Below are 21,973 nucleotides of genomic sequence, written 5' to 3'. Positions count from 1 at the left end.
CTCAGTGCCCTGCACCAAGACCAGCATTACCTGTGCCAGAGGAGGGTGGTGTGACAGATCCTGGGCTGTCATCCTCGGGCTCTGACACCGTCACCGTGGGCACCACCTCATGGCTCGGCTTCAGGCCGGTGTCCGGCTGAGTTGGGCTTGGCTCTTTGCTGGCAGCTTCCTTGGTGCTTTCTGTCTCAGTGAGCGTGATCTTGACAGGGGTTGTAGCCACAGAGGGACTGTGCTGACCCCCAGATTTTCTGTCTTCCAGCAAGTCTTGTTCCTTGGCTGCCTTTGTGCTCTCCGAAGGCGTCTGTGGAAGTTCGGCGGTGTGGCTGGACCCCACGGGGGTTCCCCGGTACTTATCACTAAGGCCTGGGCTCTCATCTTCTGAGTCAGAGTCGTGTTTTTCTTGGTACTTTATTTCTTCTGATCTACTCATGTCCATGTATTTGTAAGCTTCTACTTTCATGGGATCTGCTAAGGTTTTGTCAACTTCAGTAGACTCTGCAGGAGTCATCTCTATTCCCGAGTCTGAGCTAAACAAGCCACGGGACTCAAACCCAGTCATGTCTTGAACAGGATGGCCCAGGGCATTAAACCCCTCTGTGCTGCCTGAGCAGGGAATGGGGGTGTTTTCCTGCTGATAGATGCCTGTGAAATAGGTGGAGTCCCTCGGGGTGGTGTAGTGGACATCAGAGATCAGGGAGGTGTAGAAGGAGTTGTCCCCTCCGTTGGCAGTGGAGCCGTAGTCGAAGAGGTGTGATGAGCCTGTGACACCTGGAGCAAACACACAAAAACCAGGCACAGTGAGACACAAGTGCCTGCAGGATTTCTGCATCAAGCTTTCTGCAAAGCCACGCTCACCCCCTGCTGAGTTTAGATTTGGTTTGTGAACCAGACTTGACTTTGCTTGCAAGCTCTTGGGGACTGTCTCTTTCTATGCCTTTGGGCAATATAGGGGCACATCTGTCACACAAGGCTTCCAGCTGCTGTTCTATCTTAAAATAGCAATAAGGATCCTGATAGTAACTAAGTATTCCTGCCCAATGTTTGCCCAGCCTGCAAATAAAAACTTCCTGTGATTGCAACCTCACAACATCCTTCACAATCCAACCCAGGGGCTCATTATCCCATATGCTTAAAAGAAATCTAATGTCCAATACTAAACCAAATTTTTTTAAAATATGTAGACCTGGAGGAATTTCATCCTAAGGAAACTTTTCATTATGAAAAAAAATCTGCTGGACTGAAATTGAGAGGGCAAGTTGGCAAGCAGATTTAGATTACATTTTCTCTTAAGAGTAGCCACCCTAAATTTGTGAAACACCAAGGCAAAGATTCAACATCCTCATTTACTGATTTCCACATGTTCAGAAAGCTGTAGCCCGTGTGCATCATCTAGAAATCATGCTGGCATGAAGGTGGTTAAACCCATGCATCATTTTCATGCCTCTAATTCCCTCTGCCACGCTCTCAGCTCCTCGGGATGATGCTAATTAAATTAGAAACAGCGACCACTCTCCCTCTGCAGCATCCATACAAAGCACAGCTCGAGGACAGGAACAGCAAGATCCCCCACCAGGGAGGGGGGAGAGAGGATTCCTGTGGGGGCTGAGGGAATGGGAAGAGGAGGAACAAAGCCAACGTCTGTAGGAGCTGCTGCCTATGGGAGGGAGCAGCCTGTTAACCCCTCATGTGCTGAAGTACCACAGGAGCTGGCTGGCTTTCTCCAGCCTTTGCTCATCACCTGCGAGGGATGTGAGGCTCCTCACCTGCTCCACACATGCCTGGGCTACCACACACTGTCACAGACATGTTTTATGAAAAAATCCTTTTGTAAGGATTTTTTCTCCTGGGAAGCTGAGAGGCCTCAGGAACAAAATGTAAACAATAATTATATGCTGCTGTGGAATGCAACAGGTGGATCTGTGATTGGTCTCATGTGGTTGTTTTTAATTCATGGCCAATCACAGTCCAGCTGTCTCAGACTGTACGGTCAGTCACAAGATTTTATTATCATTCCATTCCATTCCTTGCTAGCCTTCTGATGAAATCCTTTCTTTTATTCTTTTAGTATAGATATAATATAATATAATATAATATATCATAAAATAATAGATCAGCCTTCTGAAACATGGAGTCAAGATTCTCATCTCTTCTCTTGTCCTGGGACCCCTGTGAACACCACCACAACACACAGTGCAGACTTCATCACAAAACTCAAGGGACATTGCTGCAGCTGCAAAGCCAGAAGCTGGAACATGTCCATGCAAAAGCTCCTGAGGTACTTGCATTTGAGTATTTCCATCCCCCTTGCACACACATACCATCTCTAAACACCACCACAACTGCTTTTGCCCACAGCCCTCCATACATCAGGCATGTGCAGCTCATTTAGGGAGACCTGAAGCAGTTTTTCTGCCCTGTAATACTTCAGAGTTGTAGCTGAAGGCTTTATTGTACTGCACAGCCTCACTGGATTTGACACACACATACACCCCAAGCCCTGCACAAAGGCAGAGTGATTGTTTCCCTCACCTTATTTCTGCATTGTGCAGTGTTGTGATGTCTTACAAGCAATTTCTTTTCCCTGGATTGCCTCTAGGCTGGGAACAACATGTCCCCTCCCATTACAAGGGGAAACCTGATAGCACAGGGGAAAAAAGCAACCCAAAAGGGCCACTCCTTGTTTCTCATCCTACCTGTGCTACCTGCTCCTGTGTCCCCATTCTCCCTGGCTTTGGGTGCAGTCCTCCCTGCTAATCTGCTCCTGCACACACAATGCAGGCAGCAGCTCCATCCCCACAGCCAGGGATTTGTAGCAGCCTTTGCCACAGGAGAGCACAGAGCAAGGGGTGCTGCAGCCAGCAGGTGGAAAATCATCCATTGCCAGTCATTCCCAGCCTTCAGCTGGGTGTTCTCACTGCTGTGTAGCACTGCATAGAACTTTTCATAGAAATATTTATCATCCTGGAAAGCTCTTGTCTCAGAGTGGGGAAGGTCACTGTGGAGATGTGAACTTGAGGCTTATTTCCCCCTCTCTGTCTATGCACCTTTACATTTAACTGGGGCATTCACATTCTCTGAAAAAATTCCTTTGCCCAGGATTTTTCTCCTGGGAAGCTGAGAGGCCTCAGAGAAAAGGAAAACAATTCTTATCTCATTTGCTCCTCCTGTGTTTTGCTCATGTGGAATGTGTTTGGAGATTGTTTACCCACAGGTGATTGTTCCATTGGGTTCTGGTGTGAGGTGTTTGACTCATTGGCCAATCAGGGCCAAGCTGTGTTGGGACTCTGGAAAGAGTCACCAGTTTTCATTATTAGCTTTTTAGCATTTAGTAAGTATCCTTTCTGTATTCTTTAGTATAGTATTCTTTAATATAATATAGTATTATAAAGTAATAAATGAGCCTTCTGAGAACATGGAGTCAGATTCATCATTCCTGCCTTCGTCAGGGCATTCCCTGAAAATACAATATTTTACTACTCCAAATTTCACCTCCTGTTTTCCTGCCAGCTCACTCAGGGCTGCAAGATGCCTTTGTGACTTGCTGCAGGCAGATCCCATCCTCACTGCTCCCAGTAACTCAGTCCCAACAGCAAAGCTAGAGTGAGAATGAAGCCTAAGGGGAAAACCACAGCGAAACCAAAGCAGAATAAGGGATAAACTGGGCTGCCCAACACCCAGGTTCTACCTGAGGTCATCCAGTGCCTTGCAATGACAGCTCATACCCAGAACACATTCCTAACTGAGCAGTAAGCAAAAAGGGAAAGGTTCTATTCCTTGCCAGTGCTCTTCTTGCTGAACTTGCCTTTCTGAAAATTATCCATGAACAGGCTTGGATTTTCACAAATGTGTTGGTTAGCTGGAATTATCTGATGCATTGTTTACGCCAACACATTCCAGACTGTGAATTGCCGACTACAGACTATTCATGCCTGTTGCTGCCAGTATCTGCTGTTTGTAATTTACTGTTTGTGCTGGGTGAGTGGCTGTCTAAATCACAGGGTTTCAGGGCTGCTCTTTCACTAAATGATTCCTCAGTGCCTCCTGGACCTGATCCAAAGCCCACTGAATCCACTGGAAAAGTCCCACTGACCCTGAGTGGCTGTGGCTCAAGATGGCTGTGGAATACTTTCTGCTCACGAGGAATACACTGTCACAACACCATCAGAGGGCAAAAATCCATTCCTGCAAACATCCCACTGTTGCGAGGAGAGAGGGAGCACAGAGACGAAGGAGATTGAAGCCACTGCCAAAGCAATATTCACAGATGCTGCTCACAGCTTTCATTTGTGCTTTGTCCACAGTACATGGGAGCCAGAAGCACAAGCATTTGCAGCTCTTAGCAATGCTGATCAATAGAGCTGTGAAAAGGTTCCTAATGCATTTGTGTCAGGTGCTTCATAGCAGGAGTTATAGCCTGAGCAGCTCACAGGAGTGATAAAGTGAGCTCACGGTGATAAAGAGAGGTTGAGAAAATACCATCCTAATCTTTATGTTATTCCTCAGCAGAAAGAAAAATAACCCTGAAATAGTCATTGACACAAACATCACATTTTCAAACATCATATTTTCAAATAGTACAAACCCAGTACTGTAGCAGATGTTAACACAGGAGCTGATTTAGAATGGAATCACTATCAATCATAAACCTTTTTGGGTTTTTTTTCTGCAGCAGCTTTGCAAATAGAAATGAAACCAGAAAATGCATTTCCTACAGGGGTTGAGGAAGAGAGAGAGTTACAGGCTATGTGAGCAAAGGGAGGGTTCACATTAGCAGGACATATGGGGATCCCAACTCTCAAGGCAACAGCAGAGTCAAAAGCACTGAAGACAGCTGAAATTGCCTAATTAATAGGATTTAATGTAACTCCCTATTTCCACTGGGATTGATTTAAAGCCGTTGCCAAAACTGCCTCTCATTTGGGAAGTGTGAATCTCTCAGCTATTAGACTGGCTATTAAAGACATGGAAACTGGTAACAGCTGAGCAGATTTTTGCTGAAGAATAGTGTACTCAGAGCCTGGTGATTAAGCAATGCCCTTTCTGACTTTAAGTTTATTTGGTTCAATATCCGTGGGAAGGAGAAGCCTTGAATAGCACTGATAACAGATGACAGTATCAGGTCTGAATTCACCCTTGTTACAAAGGCTGGGGGTTTTTTAATCTGGATTTCACTCAAAACTGCCCAAAAACTTGCCTGCCAATTCAGGTGAAGGAAAGCTATTCAGCTCCTGAGAGCAGCAGTTGTGCTTTCTTGTAAAACGAGCCCTCGGGAAATAATTTCACTTCCTGTAACCAGCTAAGAAGTAATGGGTCTGATTCAATCACTCCAGCCCAGCTGAGATGCTCAGCAAGGTACATGTGTTTTCATCAACTGCAAAGGGAAAAAAAGATTGGAAAATGACTGTTTTGTTTGCTCAGAATAAGTGAATGCTCCAGAAATCCTCTCCTGTTGAACTGGATTTAGAGCTATTTAGCAATTGATACAGGAAATAATTTAGAAATCATCGGTTCCATGCAGAGTAGCTCTTAATTTAAGAAAGGCAGCTCAAGACCAATTTGGATCAAGGCAAGCTGCTCTGCTGCAGCACGCTGGAACAGGGAACAAAAAGTTAGCTGAGGATCACAGGCAAGAAAAAGAGCAGATTTAAATAAAAGTGATTTCTTTTTTTTCCACAACTAGAGTATTCTTGGCCTTATTAAAATTGATCACTTCAGAATATTGTGCTCAACTTTCAAGAAAATAACCTTATTTCATATTAATCTCTCAAGCTTCACATGCAGCTCTGGTGATCTTCACTGGCACAGAGTGACCTGAGGGACCTGGTCTAGTGGAAGGTGTCCCTGACCACAGCAGGAGGGCTGGAACAAGATGAGCTTTAAGGTCCCTTTCAACTCAAACCATTCCATGATGCTGTGATGTGAAATTTCAGTTCCCCAAAACAGCTGGCAATCCCTCAGCGCAAGGTTCTGTATTTATTACCTCTCACCGATTTGCTCAAAATTAATAATTTTTCAGAAGAAGAGAGTGGAGAACTGATCTTTAATTAGGTGATGCAGCTTTTACAGCCTGGAGCTGTGCAGAGAAGACAAAATCTTTTTGGTTGCAACAGGAGGAATTAAGGTTTCAGTGACCTTTTCAGACAAAAGCAGAATAGTGGGAGCAAGCAGCTTCCAGCAACTTCCTGTAAGTCTTTTAAATAGCTGGCTCTGACTTTTTGCTTTGGATATTGAGCTTCAGGAGTCATTACTGGCTGCTCCAGTGCTGCAGGGATGAAAGCTCCCAGAAGCAGGGAGCTTCTTCCCAGCTCTCTCCCATATCCAGGTTCACCCTGTCCCATTTCAACAATCCCTGACCTGCAGTAATTAATCAATTAGAGATATAATTTCATTTTTATCACTCAGCCATGACCACTAGGAATGTAACTTCCTGCTTTCTTCCAAATGCACAACAAAAGTAGTTATTAAACAGTCCTGCCTTTCTTTTCTGTACCAGATTTACAATTTGTCATCAGCCACTAGTAAAAAGCCTTTCCTTGACCTTGGCTACTTTTTATTCCTCACACTTTAAAATGAGGGGAAAAAAAGGGAAATATTTGTTCCTGGTTTTTGACCCTGATACATGTTTCATTATGTCCTATTCGTTCCCCAACTCAGTTACTTTCCTTTTTAAAACTCATAATGTCTTACTGCATTCTCATCTGCATCCCTACACATCATTATGCAGATGTTCAGTCTTACATCACTTTTCCACCCCTCTTTCCCATACCCAGACAGACCAGCAGTCCCAAGTCTGTCTCCACATTCAAAGCACACCATTTTCTTGGTTCCAGACCAAGCTGTTTTCCCCTCTCTGCTTGATTTCAAATTCAACCCAAACCTCAGGAAACTCCAGATTTTCCAATATCTTGACTAGTGCCTTCCTGGCAGTGGCAAGGGCAGCTTGCACGAGTGGCAGAGGCATCTCTCAACCCCAGCCCAAATCATGCACTCCTTCAGAAGGATCTGGCCACCCTCAGGGATATTTGAGTGCAGCACTTGGGAGTCATGCTCTCTGTTCTGCAAGACCCTTCTGCATGAATTTTCTAACCCCAAACACTTCGATATCCAAACAAAACCCAAAAGTACTTTAGCAATTGTGTGTCAACTTGAGCAGAGCTTGAATCCCAAATGGCTGAGAGCTCAAAGAGCTGAGATGCTCACAGAGGCACCGCTGTGCTGTGGATAACACCACTGGATCAGCTCCCAGCGTGCCTTGGATTTGCCTTTCTCAGTGGCTGGTGTAGGAATGTGCCCCTTGTTGACAGAGTGGCAAAACTATCCTTTGTCCTCCTAAAAAGGAAAGAAACCCAGAAGTTTCTCTCATCCATTAGGTGAAAAGCCACCTCATAGGACCTTGGGGACTTCACCTTAGACTTAAGGTTAGCTAATTGGACAGAAGCCAAAAAGTCCCGCCTGGGCAATTAACTAGAAAAGGCCCTGAACAAAGACACTAATCGCTTTTGTGAAGTGTTTTACCAGGAGCAAGAGCGGCTGGCACCTGGCTCGGTTTTTCTGTTTGGTATTTTGCCTTTTATTAAACCTTTTTGTTTCCAACACTGCAACAGAAGCCATCCTGCTGATTTTTATTACTCCAAGGGTAGCCGAGCTATCTTGAGTGTGTTATAGGCTTCCGAGAGCTTATTAGACCTGGCTCCAGGAGGTTACTATAACAGGCTGGAGCTTTCAGCCCTGAGCTATCCCACCTCCAGATGCTCTGGGCTAGACAGAGAGAGCAGCAAGCTGCCTGCAGGAGAGCTGCAGCGGGGCGTGCATCCCTGCAAGCAGTGCCAGCTATTCCCAGCTGCCAGGAGATGGTGCTCTTTGTTTTAGCTCGGGAATCCCAAAACCACTTTACAGGTTGGCAACTTCCTTTCCTCCAGAACCCTCACCATCCTGTCTGCAGCACAGATGTATCCCCACAAATGGCATTGGCAGACATGGGCGGCCACACCCCGAGAGTCGTTTGGGGATTCATTTGCACATTGGGTACTGCAACAAAACCGGATTGTTAAAAATAGGTAAGAAACTGTTGTAAAATAGTTGATAGATCGTTAAGCATCTGTACTGTTAGTTTGGTTGTTGTATTGTAAAAGGGGTTAAAAGGGTAGTTGTAGGAAATATGGTACTCAACGTACCATAACACACCTGAGGAAAGTGCACCACGAGCCAGCCTGGACAGAACTGCAATGGGCCAATCGAACACCTTAAACCTTCATGCAAATGAAGGATCCAAAAAGAAACCAATCCAAAGGGACAAAAAACAGGATAAAAATGAGCTTCTGACCCACTGAATCTGTGTTGCTTCTTCTGAGACATCGGGACATCGCTGCTGAGCAGCCCCAGAGCCAGCGCTGCCACATCCTTGACACTGGAACACTCCTGCTTGGCCTGGGCCCCCTTGCTTTAGGACTTTCTTTTTCTTATCATAAATGCTGAAATCACTTTAGTACTGGGAGCCTGCTCTTGTTTTTAAGAGGATGGTTCAGGAGGGTACCTGACCCTATTCTTTTATTGCTCCCCGTGGTTCTCTGCACGGTCCTGAATGTGCTGGGGTGGCTCCTCGCTGCCTCCAGCCATGGCAGCCTGTGCCTCAGCTCCTGGGGACAGCGAGGAGTCAGTGCCTCAGCTGTGCAGGTTATCCATCTGTCCTAGGGTGATGTTATGATGCTTGTATTCCCATTTGTGTGTTCTGTTTATGCTGGATATTATATTCTGTGCCTTCAAGACTGGCTCGGAAGAGTGAAAGTTTTGTTTTGGTTTTGTTATCAGCCACTCCCCCACAGCTGGCTGGTGGGACACACAGACAGGGCAGTACATAGTGTTGCTTTTTGCTTTGCTCTTTCTTCTGCTTTGCTCCTGCTTTTTGCTTCTGCTCATTAGTTAGTTTAGCTAAGCAGTCTGAATTTTTCCCTGGATTGTTTTTCCTTTCCCTTTTTGGAACCAACTTGAACCTGCTCCGGGCTGGGGCCTGGCAAACACCGAGAGTTTGCCCCTTGTGGCCGAGCGGGGCCTACTCTGGGCAGCAGCTGCCCCAGCGCCGGAGGGACTGAGAACAGAGCGAGCACCCCCAGAGAGACTTTCTGAATTTGTCATCTTTTTCAGAGCAGTGACACAGTGGTGTCACCCAGTATTGTTCATTTTGTGTGCTGGGGGGTGCTGTGCCTGTTAAATAAACAGGTTCTTTCCACTTCTCTCCGAGGAATCCTTCCCAAACCGGTTGGGGGCAGGGGCTGTGTGGGTTTGCTTTCTGGAGGGGCCCCTTTGGAGGCTTTCTCCCAAATTTGCACTAGACCAGGACACCATCCTTCCCCTCCAGATCCCAGAGGAAACATTGCCATGGCAAGTTCTGGCTCCTGTACAGGTAGGAGGGCAAGAGGACAGTGTGGAAAAAACAGGCTTAATCCTATTGACACTCTGATTACTCAAGTGATTTCATTGGAGTGGCTTCTGATTCATCCCCCCCTGAGATGGAAGCAAGTCCTAAATTCAAAAAAGTTAATGTAAAATTTGGTGCATGGAAAACTTCTCCTCCAGGTCATTTTGCAGAGGATATGAGTTACTACAGCCTCCCAGCTGGAGTTGCATCACTGTCCCACAGTTTTAGCTGTGAACAGGCATTGCAGCTTCCAGACCCAGGGGTACCCAATCTCAGTCCTCCATATGATAAATATATGGGGGAAAGGGGGTCAGCTGGGATCCAAGTCCCAAAAACCTTGGCTGAGGATCAACAACCTTGATCTCCACCTTCTTGTAAGCACAGAGACTGAAGCAGGGAATAAATCCCTTTAAGGTTCCAACCCTTAGAGGCCCTAACACTTTTGGGAGCATCAGCCTGCCTGGTTGAGAATCTCCCCTCAGCAGCTGGTGGCAGGTCACCACCACATCATGTTTCTCCCCTAGGACCTGCCTGGGGGCTTTTCCTGTTGCCCCAGCCAGCTTCTGGTTTCTTCCAACAGCTGGGCAGGCATGGATCAGGTCCTGGCTCTGCTCTGGAGTGCTACAGCCTCATCTGTGGGAGGGATGTGTAGGAAACACTGCTGAGCTCTTAATAAAATTAAGAAGGTCCGCTCCATCCCAGCAGGATATTAACAGCATTGGTTTTTTTGGCCACAGGTGCTGCAGCACATCAGCTATTGTTTCCCTGTCAGTGCCTCAACAAAAAGACACCAGGGTCCACTTTTTGCTGCTGCCGAGGGTGTCATGGTGCACCTCAGACCAAGCCAAGTCAAACAGGGCAGCAGAGCTTCCAGGTTTGGTGATGCTGAAGACCCTCAGCTCCCATGGGCATCCACAGCACTCCAGGGCTCACAGCACCAGGCAGGGGATGCTGAGCAGGTGCCCCAAAGCCAACCATCAGTGTGCAAAGTGAACCCATCCTAAATGATTCAGCACTTCCCACCCACCCCCACCTGCCCTCGGGGCTTTCTGCTTCAATAAATTGTTTCAGAGAGCTCCAATTTGACCTGGCAGTAAAACCCTGGCATAAGGTCTGTGACAGCTCTCCACAGCACTCTGGACAGCATGAAAAATACAGAGCATTTTAAAAGGAGGCCTGAGAAAGCACAAGAATAGTTTCAAATGTGCACAAATTTCCAAATGCTGCTAGATGTCCAGCATTACTTAAAAAAAAAAAAAAAGATAAATATCATTTAGTGAGTTAACAAAAATCTGGTTCTTGTAAAAAGGTTTTCACTCCAGTGATAGGAAGATGACTGGTTGATAGGTTTCAATGACACCATGATACTACCTAAAATACCTTCAAATGCAATTTCCTGAGGATAATTAAAGTCCACTTATAAGATTAATTCTTTCTTATTTCACCGTAGTCACATTTTCCCTGGAATGATAAAACTTCACTGAGCTCCACGACAAAAATACTCCAAGCACTAAGTGAATTAGCACCTAAATCATGATTTTCCATTACCTGAAATGGGGCCCAACTCCCTTTAGAGCAATAGACTCCAAAGCATCGCACAAAATCTGGACGTGTTTGGCTAAGTCTCATTCTTCTTTTAAGTTTTAAAATACTGAAATCCCATTTCCAGCATGATTCAGGAAACTCAGCTGCTCGCTGCTTTTACCCATAGAGCAGACCAGGTTGTTCTCCAATCTCCCCTGCAGAGCCACCTTCTCTCCTGGCCAGATTCCATCCCTGGAATTCCCTTCTCAGGCACCTTCAGCCCATCCAGCCCCACCTTTGCTGGGTCCCAGTTCCTTTTAAATTCCGCTTTTCATGATTGCTCCAAGTCAATCCCCAGCCACAGAGCCACAGATTCCAACTCAGCCTGGAAAAGGGAGAAATTCCAAAGCCTGCTTTTGATGCTGAGAAAAACCTGGGACAGAAATCACTGCCCTGCAGCTCCAGGCTCTTCTACAGTGAGGGAAAACCCAGTGCTGGAGAAGAGCTTTGCTGAGATAAAAGCTTTTTAGTAAGAATCTGATACACATCTGGAGGGATTGCTGAGTTCTTTCTATGCCTCTCATACCTGACCACAACAAATTGTGGAAATTTCACGGAAAGCCATGTATAAAAATGAGAGAAAAGGCAAAAAGGGTTGTCTTGCACTTGGACTTGGCTCCCCATGCCCCAAGGCTGGATCCACTCCATCTGCATGAATCTTCCAGGGAGACAGAGGCACAATTGCACAGAGGTTCAGCTGAAATCACTGAGGGCTCTCGAGAGGAAAATTAATTTTGTGACAATGCCTAACACCTACAGTGATATGTCAGGCACAGTAATTCAGGGAGAAAACCAGCTGTCAGGCACTGCAGGCTGGGGTAAATCAGGAGTGACTCCACCAAAGGTACAAGAGTTACACCTGCATAAAACTGGGAAGGAAGTACGAGGCCCTGGGAGCCAACAAATAGAGTCTGAAGACAAGGCATTACTGGCCATAAATCAGGATCAAATCTAATGCCCAGGGGACAGCAGGGAAATCTAGGTCAGAGAGGACACAGCAGTGCCAGGGTGATGCAGGCAGGCACAGAAAAATATCAAAAATCATCAAGCTCTCTTTCCACCCAAGGTTTTCCCACCTCAACATGACTTGCTCCAGAAAGGCCAGAGGACCTGGCTGGAGCAAGTCATGTTGAGGTGACTGGCTCCTGGTGTCTACAGGCAGCAACAGAAACATTAGGACAAAAACCCCTGTAGAGTATTGAGCAGGATACAGAATATGTAATATCAGAAAATATTTAAAGAAAAAAAGAGAAATAGGGAGGTTCTGCAGAGGCAGGTGAGGCAGCAGACTCTGATCCAAGAGCTAATGGGGATTTCCTTGCACATTAAGGGATTTCTCTCTGTTTCTAGAAGGTGGTACCACCAAGGATGCATCTGAAAGTCAATCAAAAAAGTTTTCAAAATTATATTAAAAGTTAAACCTCTCAGACTAGTGCAGAATTTGGGGCAGAGCCACTGCAGTCATCAATCAGCATCAACCTGCTGGCTCCAGCTTCTGCTTGAGGAGGATTGGGCCATGTGTGCTATAACTAATGCTAGAAATGTCCTTGCCTTCAAGGTCTCTCCTTTCTTTGCCTGCCACTGTGTCTCTTCTCCTGTGACAGATGAGTTCACTCCAGGCAGAGACAGGAAAATCCTGCCCAGACATCTCAGCCCCCTGGAGGACGTTTTTTTAAACCTATTCCACCCTTCACTCTATGTTATGGAAGAACCAACACAAGTCCTTCCCTCCCTTTACTGTGAGTACATGACACCAAAACTGCTCACCTGTTGGAATCCTGGCTGCTGAGAATTTTAAACTTTCTGTGCTTAAAGGCACAGACCCACAAGAGAACACTGCATTTGACCTGAGGTCACTGGGATTATGGGTGTGTAGTTGGTTAGAAGTGTGTAATATCACATGGTGGAAAATTTAGAGTTTGGGATTTTAGAATATAGAAATAAATATGAAGCAAGATGGAGGTTTCAGGGTGGAGGCAGGTTGTTCTTCTTTACCTTCTTCTTCATGGATTTGGGTGATGTTTTGTAATTGGACAGAAAAGTCTGCATTGAGGGCTTCCAGGGATCAGTTATTGGGTTAAAAGGGAAAATAATCTAGGTGTCCTTTCTTAATTGGATAGTTTAGTCTTAAAAGACCTTGTAACAAGAGATAGTTAGCTCTATTTTGTGCCTTCCAGACCAAGACGGCTTGGTCTGGAACCAAGAAAATGGTGTGCTTTGAATGTGGAGACAGACTTGGGACTGCTGGTCTGTCTGGGTATGGGAAAGAGGAGTGGAAAAGTGATGTAAGACTGAAAAGCTGCAGAACTCATGGTTGTGAGGCTGATAAGAAATAATAAACACCTGAGTCCAAACATGAACTACCATCTTGAGTGCTTCAATCCAGGCTCAGAAAACCAATACTCACCCACCCAGGAGAGCAGCCAGAAAGTCTGAACTCTGCTCAGAGTGGAGGCATAATTAAGATATCAAGGAACACAGGTTAGTTTGACTGTCACGTGTGGTGGTACCAGTTGTTGGTTTCTCTGGGTCTGGATTGAAGGTACTTGAGACAGTAATTCATGTTCAGACTCAGGTGTTTATTTCTTGTCAGTAAAACAGTCTCACTACTGTGGGTTCATTAGCAAGGCACCAAATGGCCAACAATCTCTTGTTACAAGGTCTTTTAAGACTAAACTATCCAATTAAGAATTGACACCTGGATTATTTTCCCTTTTAACCCAATAACTGATCCCAAATGGGGACTTTTTTGCCCAATTACAAAATGCCACCCAAACCCATGAAGAAGGAGGAAGAAGAAGAAACCTAGGACAACACCCTGTGCCCTCCATCTTGCTTCCATCCACAACAAACTAAAAATCCCAAAACCTCAATTTCTCACCAAGCGATACACCCACACTACTCTCTATAATCTATTTCACTCTTTAGTGGATTCCAGTCTATCTTGAAGTCTGGGAAACTTTCTCCATGAATGAGGGTCAGAGTCAGTGCTCCCCTGGGGGTCAGGGCACCCCAGAGTAGACACAGAAATATTCCCAGTGCCCTGGGTTTCCACAGTCACCCTCCCTAAAAGCCCAGGAGATGCTCCTGCTCCTTCCTTCCCTCCTTGCAGGGACCCAGCTGCCCACAGCCAAGCTTGGTGACTAAATCCCAGCCTTCTGCAGAGTTAATGACAGCAGAGCCTGCACTCCTGAAAGCTTTTGAGGCTGTGGCAGAGCAAGCTCGACCCAAAGCACCCATTTGCTGGGATTGCTGTGTGTGATTAAAGCAGGAGGGGGGCAGCAGCTCCACAGCAGCACCAGGACCAACCTCCGGGTCAGGAGCTTCTCCTGGAGCTCAGCTGGGCTTTGGCTCCACGAGGGAAAGGCTGGGGATAATTACACAGGTCCTGCTAACCTTGTGCAGCTCTACCAGAGCTGGGTCAAGCCCCAGGTGCCTGTGGAAGCTGCAGGGAAAGGCAGGAGCAGAGGTCTCCTGTCACCCCATCTGTATTCCAGCAGTGCTGCTGCCTCATCCACACCTGCTGCAGGATTTCTAAGAAAAGCTGCCATGAAAACTTTGATTTTCAGGCACAGGCAGGTCTGTTTTCCTCCAGAGAATGTCCCTTCCCCCAGTGGAACACCCTGGATTCCCACCCTGGCCCTAGAGAAGGCACTGAAAGTTTCCTGTGCAGGCCAGGAAGGTTTCAGATCCTGAGAAAGTGGAAGTTTTGGAGAGTAGTAAAAGAAGGAACTCTCAGATGCAGTCAGTGGAGGTGCTCCTGCTTGAAGAGACAGGGTAAATGCATGACCTCCAGGGAAGTTCTCCTGCTTCAGGATCTAGCAGGAGCTGCTTTTGGAAAACAGCTACACAACAGCCAGAATTGCATCTGTGATGACCAACAAGGACCTTTCCTTCCCAGCAGATGTACCAGGTACAGCACTTCAGCTGAGGAGGGAGCAGATTCTAGAACAAGTCCTGGACAGGACATCTCTGCAGATATTGCTGATTCAACCACAGGTCTGTGCCACAATGATAAAAATGCCCAAAGAGAATAGGAAAATATGGCAAGCAGTTTTTTCCATGCTGTTTTCAAAGAGATAGGAGATCCAGAAAACTTCAGGGCAAGTGAAGCAATTTATCCTCTGGGAAAAGCCCATTTTTAGAGTCTACCACTGTCACTGAGCCAGAGGGCATTGGGAAGAGCATCACTTCTAGATCAGCTTAAGCATTAGAATCATAGAATGGGTTGGAAGAGACCTCATAGATCATCCAGTTCCACCCCTCTGCCATGGGCAGGGACAACTTCCACTATCCCAGGTTGCTCCAAGCCCCATCCAAGCTGGCCTTGAACATTTCCAGGGATGGGGCAGCCACAGGGCAACCTGCACCAGGGCCTCACCACCCTCCCAGGGAAGAATTTCTTCCTAATCTCCAATTTAACTTCACCCCCTGACAGTTTGAAGCCATTTCCCCCAGGTCCTGTCAGTCCATGCCCTTGTAACCAGCCCCTCTCCAGATCTCTTGTAGCCCTTTTAGGTACTGAAGAGCTTCAATTAGGTCACCCTAGAACCTTCTCTTTCCCAGACTGAACATCCCCAGCCCTCTCAGCCTGTCTCCAGAGCAAAGCAGCTCCAGCCCTTGGAGCATATTGGTGGCCTCACTCCAACAGCTCAATGTCCTTCCTGTGCTGAGGATTCCACAGCTGGATGCAGCTTTCCAGGTGGGGTCTCACCAGAGCAGAGGGGCAAAATCCCTTCCCTCAACCCACTGCCCACACTGCTTTTGTTGCAGCCCAGGACACAGTTGACTTTTTGTGCTGCCAGCACATATTGCTCGGTCATGTCCAGCCTCTGGCTTGTGCTTCAAAATAAAAGTGTTAAAAAATTTAATCTAATAGCCTTCTTGGCTATAACATTGGCTCTAGGCAGCACAGGAAAAATACTGAGTGTGGGAAACTTCATTTTCTCTTGTAATTTTGACATTCGGTTCCCTCTGGCAATCAACTCATAATGTCCATACAGGATATCAGTCAGATGGATAAAGTGATAACAGGGGAATTAAAACACTGAGATGTCCTGGAGTGAGGTCTTTACATGCAGTATCAGATTCTGGTAATCATTCATTGCATTACAAAGCTCAGCCAGGGTGCTGTGAATGCCTCAGGGAGTGACTCTGTGCCCAGGGAGCCTGCAGGACCCTAAAGGAGCCCAGAGCCAGCCCAGGAACAAAAATAATATAAATAAGAGCTCATGCACTAACCCTGCAATGCAAAACAGAAAGTCCCTGATAGAGATGGACAAGGCAGCAGAAGAGATCCTGTTATTGGTTTGTACCTTGTCCTTTAGCACAGAAAACCCAGGAGCTGGGCATTTCTGTGGGTTGTTTTCCCTGTCTAGGAGGACAAGAAGAGAAAGATGCAGAGAAGCTACAGAAGATGTTGAGGGCACAAGCACTGGAGGGCAGGACCCCAGGGGCCAGTTTGGAGGAGGGAATAACAGATAAATTTATATTGCACAGCAGAGGGAAGGGAGGGCAAGAACAGGATCACGGGCTATAAATATTCTCAAGGTACAAGTGAAGGGAGGGAATTAGTCACAGTCTTAGAGGATGGGAGAAAAAGTGGCTTGAAGTTAATATATAAAATTAGGCTACATGTCTACAAGGTATATTTCTTGATGGAAAAGGGCAGGGGGGTGGAACAGGGAGCACAGGGGTGTCCATACAGCATCTCCCCATTACAGCACATCTGGATGAGGGAATAAATTCCAGTTCTGCCTTCTGACAGGGTTCCAGATGTCTTTTCCTGGCACCACCATAAACAGCCCAATTTTGCCTCCTGTAACTTAGCACTGCAGATGAAAACTGGGCAAATAAGAGAGTCTTCACTTTGGCAAGAGAGAAAATTAAAGGGAAGTAATTCTGCTTGGAACTGGGCTGTAACAGATTTTTTTTAATGATTTTTTTAACGTGAAACAAAAACAAACCAATAAAAATCATTCTAGGTCAAATCAATTTAATTTGACCTGAAGCTAAATGTCAGATCTGGTTTACAGCAAACTTCTAATACCAAAAGGGAGCTGCTGTGCATCAGGGTCCCTCATGGCTGCACATGCAAACTGGTGCATAGGGAGGATTCTGGAGTGTCCTTGATTTTCACACTCCTGCCCCAGCTGCACCTAACAGGGTCCAGCTCCCTTCAGAGCCAGAGGAGCATCTTTTATCTTCTGCCCTAACTTTTCCCCAAGTCAAATCATTCCAGCACAGCACCCACATGACCCAAGTCCTAAATCATGCTCAGACCCATCTTTGCTCCCAGCATTTTGGATTTAAGCCCATGAAATTATTCACCACATCATATGGTTGCTATAGCAACATCCTATTGAGTATTAATATAAATTGCTTGTTCCAAAATCCCATCTATTGGGAGTTGTGCAGCAGGGGTAAGAGACATCTTGGCTTTCCATTTCCCATTGCTCCCAACAGCAGATGATCCAGGCACTGGATCAACCATGTCCTGTCTTCCTCAGTGCTATCAGTTGTGGCACAGAACTGTGGAGGCCAAAAAGCAAAAGGAACCCCACTTAGAACGGCCCAGCTTGTCCAAAGCTGCCCCTTCACAGCCAAGTTTCCAGAAGTGAGCAAAATATGCTCTCATTTAAATACAGGCAGTGAGGATTTTTGGTAACCCAAGCAAACATGTTAAAACTGAAACCTTTTCCCTTCCTTTTTTGACAAGAATTTAAAGTATGATGCTGCAGAGGTTTAATTTTTCCATAGAACTTTCTGAACACTTCCTTTTCACTAAGAAGGACAATAAACACTTTTTTTTTCTGATGTTGAATGTTAGAACTGTGCACATTCCTCAGCACACATGAAATTAGATTATACAGAGCTGAGGATGGACAGAGAGCACTGGATGGAGGAAGAACAAGGCTGCCCATGTTCTAACACAGAAGTAACTACATCCTCCCATTAAATTCCACTTCCAAGAGGAAAAGTGGCTTTGTGTGGTTAAACAAAACTAATTTTTTAGGCAATGGCTTTCCACAATAAGGTAGGGATTCCAAGAAATTTTAAGTAGCATTTGATGCTTTCTCATCCACATGGCTGAGGCTCTTTCCTTACAGCCCATCAGATGCTCACATCAGCCATGGGTTTTTAACACAAAAAGAGCTGCTGAGGCCCACACAGCTCCCAGGGTGACCTGAAATATCCAAAAAACCATCATTTTTCTCCTTTAAAAACTGGAAATGGGAGAGATGAGGGAAGTTGAGGATAGGAGACAGCATGAAGAGCATTTCCAGCAAGCTATTTATACCCTCTCTGGCTTGAATCCACTTACCCTGAAGCCATTTAACACTGTATAATAGTGTGAAAGGGTCTTCATGTGGATAAACATTCAGCTCTGTCACTGTAAAGCACTCACAACATATGGGCAGACTCTTCATTTCTAACGTTCTCATCCATTTAACTACAGCAGATGCAGGCTTGAGGATCTTATGTCTGATTTCTGAGCAAGATGACAAGTGGAAACAGCCATTTCAGTGAGGTATTTCTGTCTGCACATCCAGGATGCAATAAAACATCTCCCTTTGGCTGCCATCCCTGCTCCTGAGCCAAAGGCTGTGCTGGCATCCCAGGTCAGGGGTGGCTTTGGGGATCAAGAGTCCCCAGAGGGAAAAGGAAGAGGAGACAAGAGGGAGAACAGGGAGCACTGACTAAGAACAGGGAGAAGTAGTGGGAAAGAAGAAAAAGATGAGCGGTAGAGGAGCAGGATGGAAAGCAGAGGTAGGGAAGGACACTGATGGGAAGGGAGAGAAATAGGCAGAGCAGGGTGAGAGTTAAATGAAAAAAAGAATGATGCAGGAGAATTAAAACAAATCCATGGGAACAAAGGACAAAGAAAAGTAGAGAGGAAAGCAGAGACAGGAGTGTGAAATGGGAGAGGAAAGAAATTTTAGAAGCTCTAAGACAGGCACACAGACCTGTCCATTTGTAGGCTCTGAAGATTACTATATTTGTTCTTTCCTCATTCATATTTATCCAACATACAGTTCTGGGATGCTATTTTTAACCATGCATAGAAAACACACAAGGAGCTTTTCTCACTTCCATTTTGGAGGAAGGGCCAGGCACTTCCACAAGGCAGATCTCTTTTTAGAATAAATTCAGAAAGACTATCAGAGCAAACCCAATGCCTGTGAATAAATAACTCTGTTCCTGCAGAGGAGGCTGTGGCAAGGAGCTATTCTCAGAACAGCACACAGCCTGAAGAGGAGGATGTTTGGGAGTGAATGATGAGGTGGTGGCCTCTCTGTATGGAATTTTACCTGCCTCCTCAGGCATTTTACCTTCCTTCCTGCAGGGAATGAGCTTTTCCAGTCTGGAGCAGCAAAGAGCATGAGGAACAACATGTGCACAAAGGCAGAGGAACATGGTGAACACATCAGCTGCTGGACAGGTCCTGCACCAAGGCAGCAGCTTCTTGCACTATGGCCATGCCAGTCTGCCAGAGGATAGCCTGAAACAGGTGCAGAAGCACCAGCCTGGTGCTATTTTGGTTCCATATCAGGTGTGGGGACCTTGTGTGAAGCAGATGTGCTGCTGGAGGGATGCTCTGTGCATCCTCATCAGCAGGGTTGGGAATTGCTGCAGTGGGAAATGCTGGGCAGGGAGGGGATTAGCTGAAGGCAGAAATGTGCTGATTTAAGGCTGAACCTTGCCCCAGGGTCATCTATGTGCTTGAATCAGTCAAATAAGCTGCTGTGTCCTGCTCCCTGCACATTACAGCTGCTCTGCCCCTCTCTACAAGCACCAGCTGGAGATGATTTAACCAGTTACAGCAGGAATAACCCAGAATTTGTAAAAATCACCCATCTTTTCTTGGATAGGAGGCCAACAAAGGCAGGGATTGAGTCTGAGGAAGCATCACCTCCTGTTTTTTGCCCTTAGGGCTGCTGGAGGCTGGCTTAGCCCTGCCTCAAGGCTGCTCTAACTCCAATTGGAGCCACTCTTGTTACTCCACACAAAGTGGGAGCACATGGAGGTGCACAAAGCCATTTCTACCCACCTCTCCCCACCAGCCTCATGACATTGGACCATAAAGTACATTTAGCCTGCTTTGAAAAGCGTATGTCCCTCTCCCTGGAGAGGGTACACCCATGAGCAGAGATGCAGGAGCTAAACACAGTTTGACAGGACTCAGGCAACAATCTTCCAGCTATCCTTGTATTTTTTAAATGTTCCTTCTTTTTGCCTGCTAGATTTTACTGCCTATCTAAATTGTGCAGCCTTATTTGTCTGAAAGTTTATGAAGTAGGACACTGGTGAATTTTATAAAGTGGCACTGGAGGTAATCACTTTTATGAGAGGTAAAAACAAAAGACTTTGGTCCATCTGCAATTTGACTTTACTCAGCTGCCTCTTAGAGCCACTGGGCTGACAGAGATGCAGCCTCCTGAGAGTCCAGGCACTAAAAATATCACTAACATGCACCAGAGTCTGAGTGCCTGCATAATTTATGCTCATTAAATTGATGTGCAATTTGAAGGTACATATCCTTGCTTAAAAATTAGCATGTTTCCCAATTCTGGTCCATTCCCAAAGTCTCTAGGATTGCAGCTCCAGCAGGCCTGGCTTTAATGAATTTAGCTGGTTGGGCTGTGTCCTGTGGCCAGAGGAATAAGCCAGAGATGCAGGGAGATGGCAGGAAGGTAAAGCTGGGTGGAAACAGAGCAGCAGTGCTGCACTCCTGGCAGGGCTGTGGCTCAGCAGCAGAGGCTGTGAGGATGCAGAAGTGTTGCTTGATTGTTGGAAGCTCATTTTCCTGGTGAATTCCTTGCTAATGCACATGCAGAAGGTGGAGAATGCACAAATGTCCAGATGGGAATCAGTCTCTCCTGTGATATTACTGTCATCCCAGGCAAAGCCCTGCAGAGCACAGTCAGGGCAGGAACAAAACCTTCAGAGGGTTTGAGATATGGGAGAGGCTGCAGAGTTTCAAGCACAGCCTGCCTTGGTGCCACACTTAAAGAAGGAGATGGAGATCTCAGATCTGAGGCTTGCTGCCAGCCTTGGAAATGGCTGGAAGTCCTTTCTGCCTATCAGCACTCCAGCCCTCAAAAATAAATCTATTTCCTATCAGTCCTTGGCAGGAAATGCTGCTGGGAGGGAATGGCAGCAGTTCAAAGGGGCAAATGGAAGCAGGGAAATGCCTTCCAGATGTGCAAGGCAAGGGCTGGCACACAACAAGGTGATACACTTGGAGTTCCTGCCCTTTCCACCCCCACAAGGTCTGGCATCTCCATGACTTTTTTCTCAACTCCACTTTTTGGGGTCTTCAGACGACAGAAGGCCATCCCATTTCCCTGCAGCTACCAAACCTTTAAACCAAGCAGTCAGATTTCTGTAACCAAGCTGCTCCCTCACACAGGCCCCCACCGCTTTCCAACACATTTTAAGGACACTCCATGGGCAAAGGAACCAGTTTTCCATAAAAGCCAAAGCTAAAAGTGGGGAACATTTGGATCACTAAGCAAAGCCATCTCCTTGCCAAATGACAAACACTGTCACAGGGCCCTTTTCAGGACATCAACCTCTGTGGTGGTGTTCACAGGGGTCCCAGGATGAGGGAAGAGATGAGAATCTTGACTCCATGTTTCAGAAGGTTGATTTATTATTTTATGATATACATTATATATATATATATATATATCCTTTCTTCTATGCTTTTAGTATAGTTTTAATATATCATTTTCTTTTAATATAATATATATTGAATATATATTAATATAATATATAATATATAACATTATATATAAAATATAAAATATAGAATATATTACATATAAGATTATATTATTTAATATAATATATATTGAATATATTTATTAATATACATATTAAAAGAGAATGAGATATTAAAACTATACTAAAAGAATAGAAGAAAGGATTTCATCAGAAGGCTAGCAAGGAAAGGAATGGAATGATAAT

The 21,973-nt window shown here is 45.8% G+C and overlaps 1 protein-coding gene across 1 annotated transcript in view; it reads right to left on the bottom strand.

Moving 5' to 3' along the window:
* Positions 1 to 21,973, bottom strand: part of RTN1 (reticulon 1) — a 124,285-nt gene that overhangs the window by 52,349 nt on the left and 49,963 nt on the right. The window contains exon 2 of the mRNA XM_066551821.1: positions 31 to 768. Coding sequence (XP_066407918.1) covers positions 31 to 768 — 738 coding nt within the window. The remainder of the gene's footprint in view (positions 1 to 30; positions 769 to 21,973) is intronic.

This window comes from Molothrus aeneus, chromosome 6, assembly GCF_037042795.1.
Source record: "Molothrus aeneus isolate 106 chromosome 6, BPBGC_Maene_1.0, whole genome shotgun sequence".
In the NCBI taxonomy this organism is placed as follows: Eukaryota; Metazoa; Chordata; class Aves; order Passeriformes; family Icteridae; genus Molothrus; species Molothrus aeneus.
This window is presented reverse-complemented; position numbering and strand designations above follow the sequence as displayed.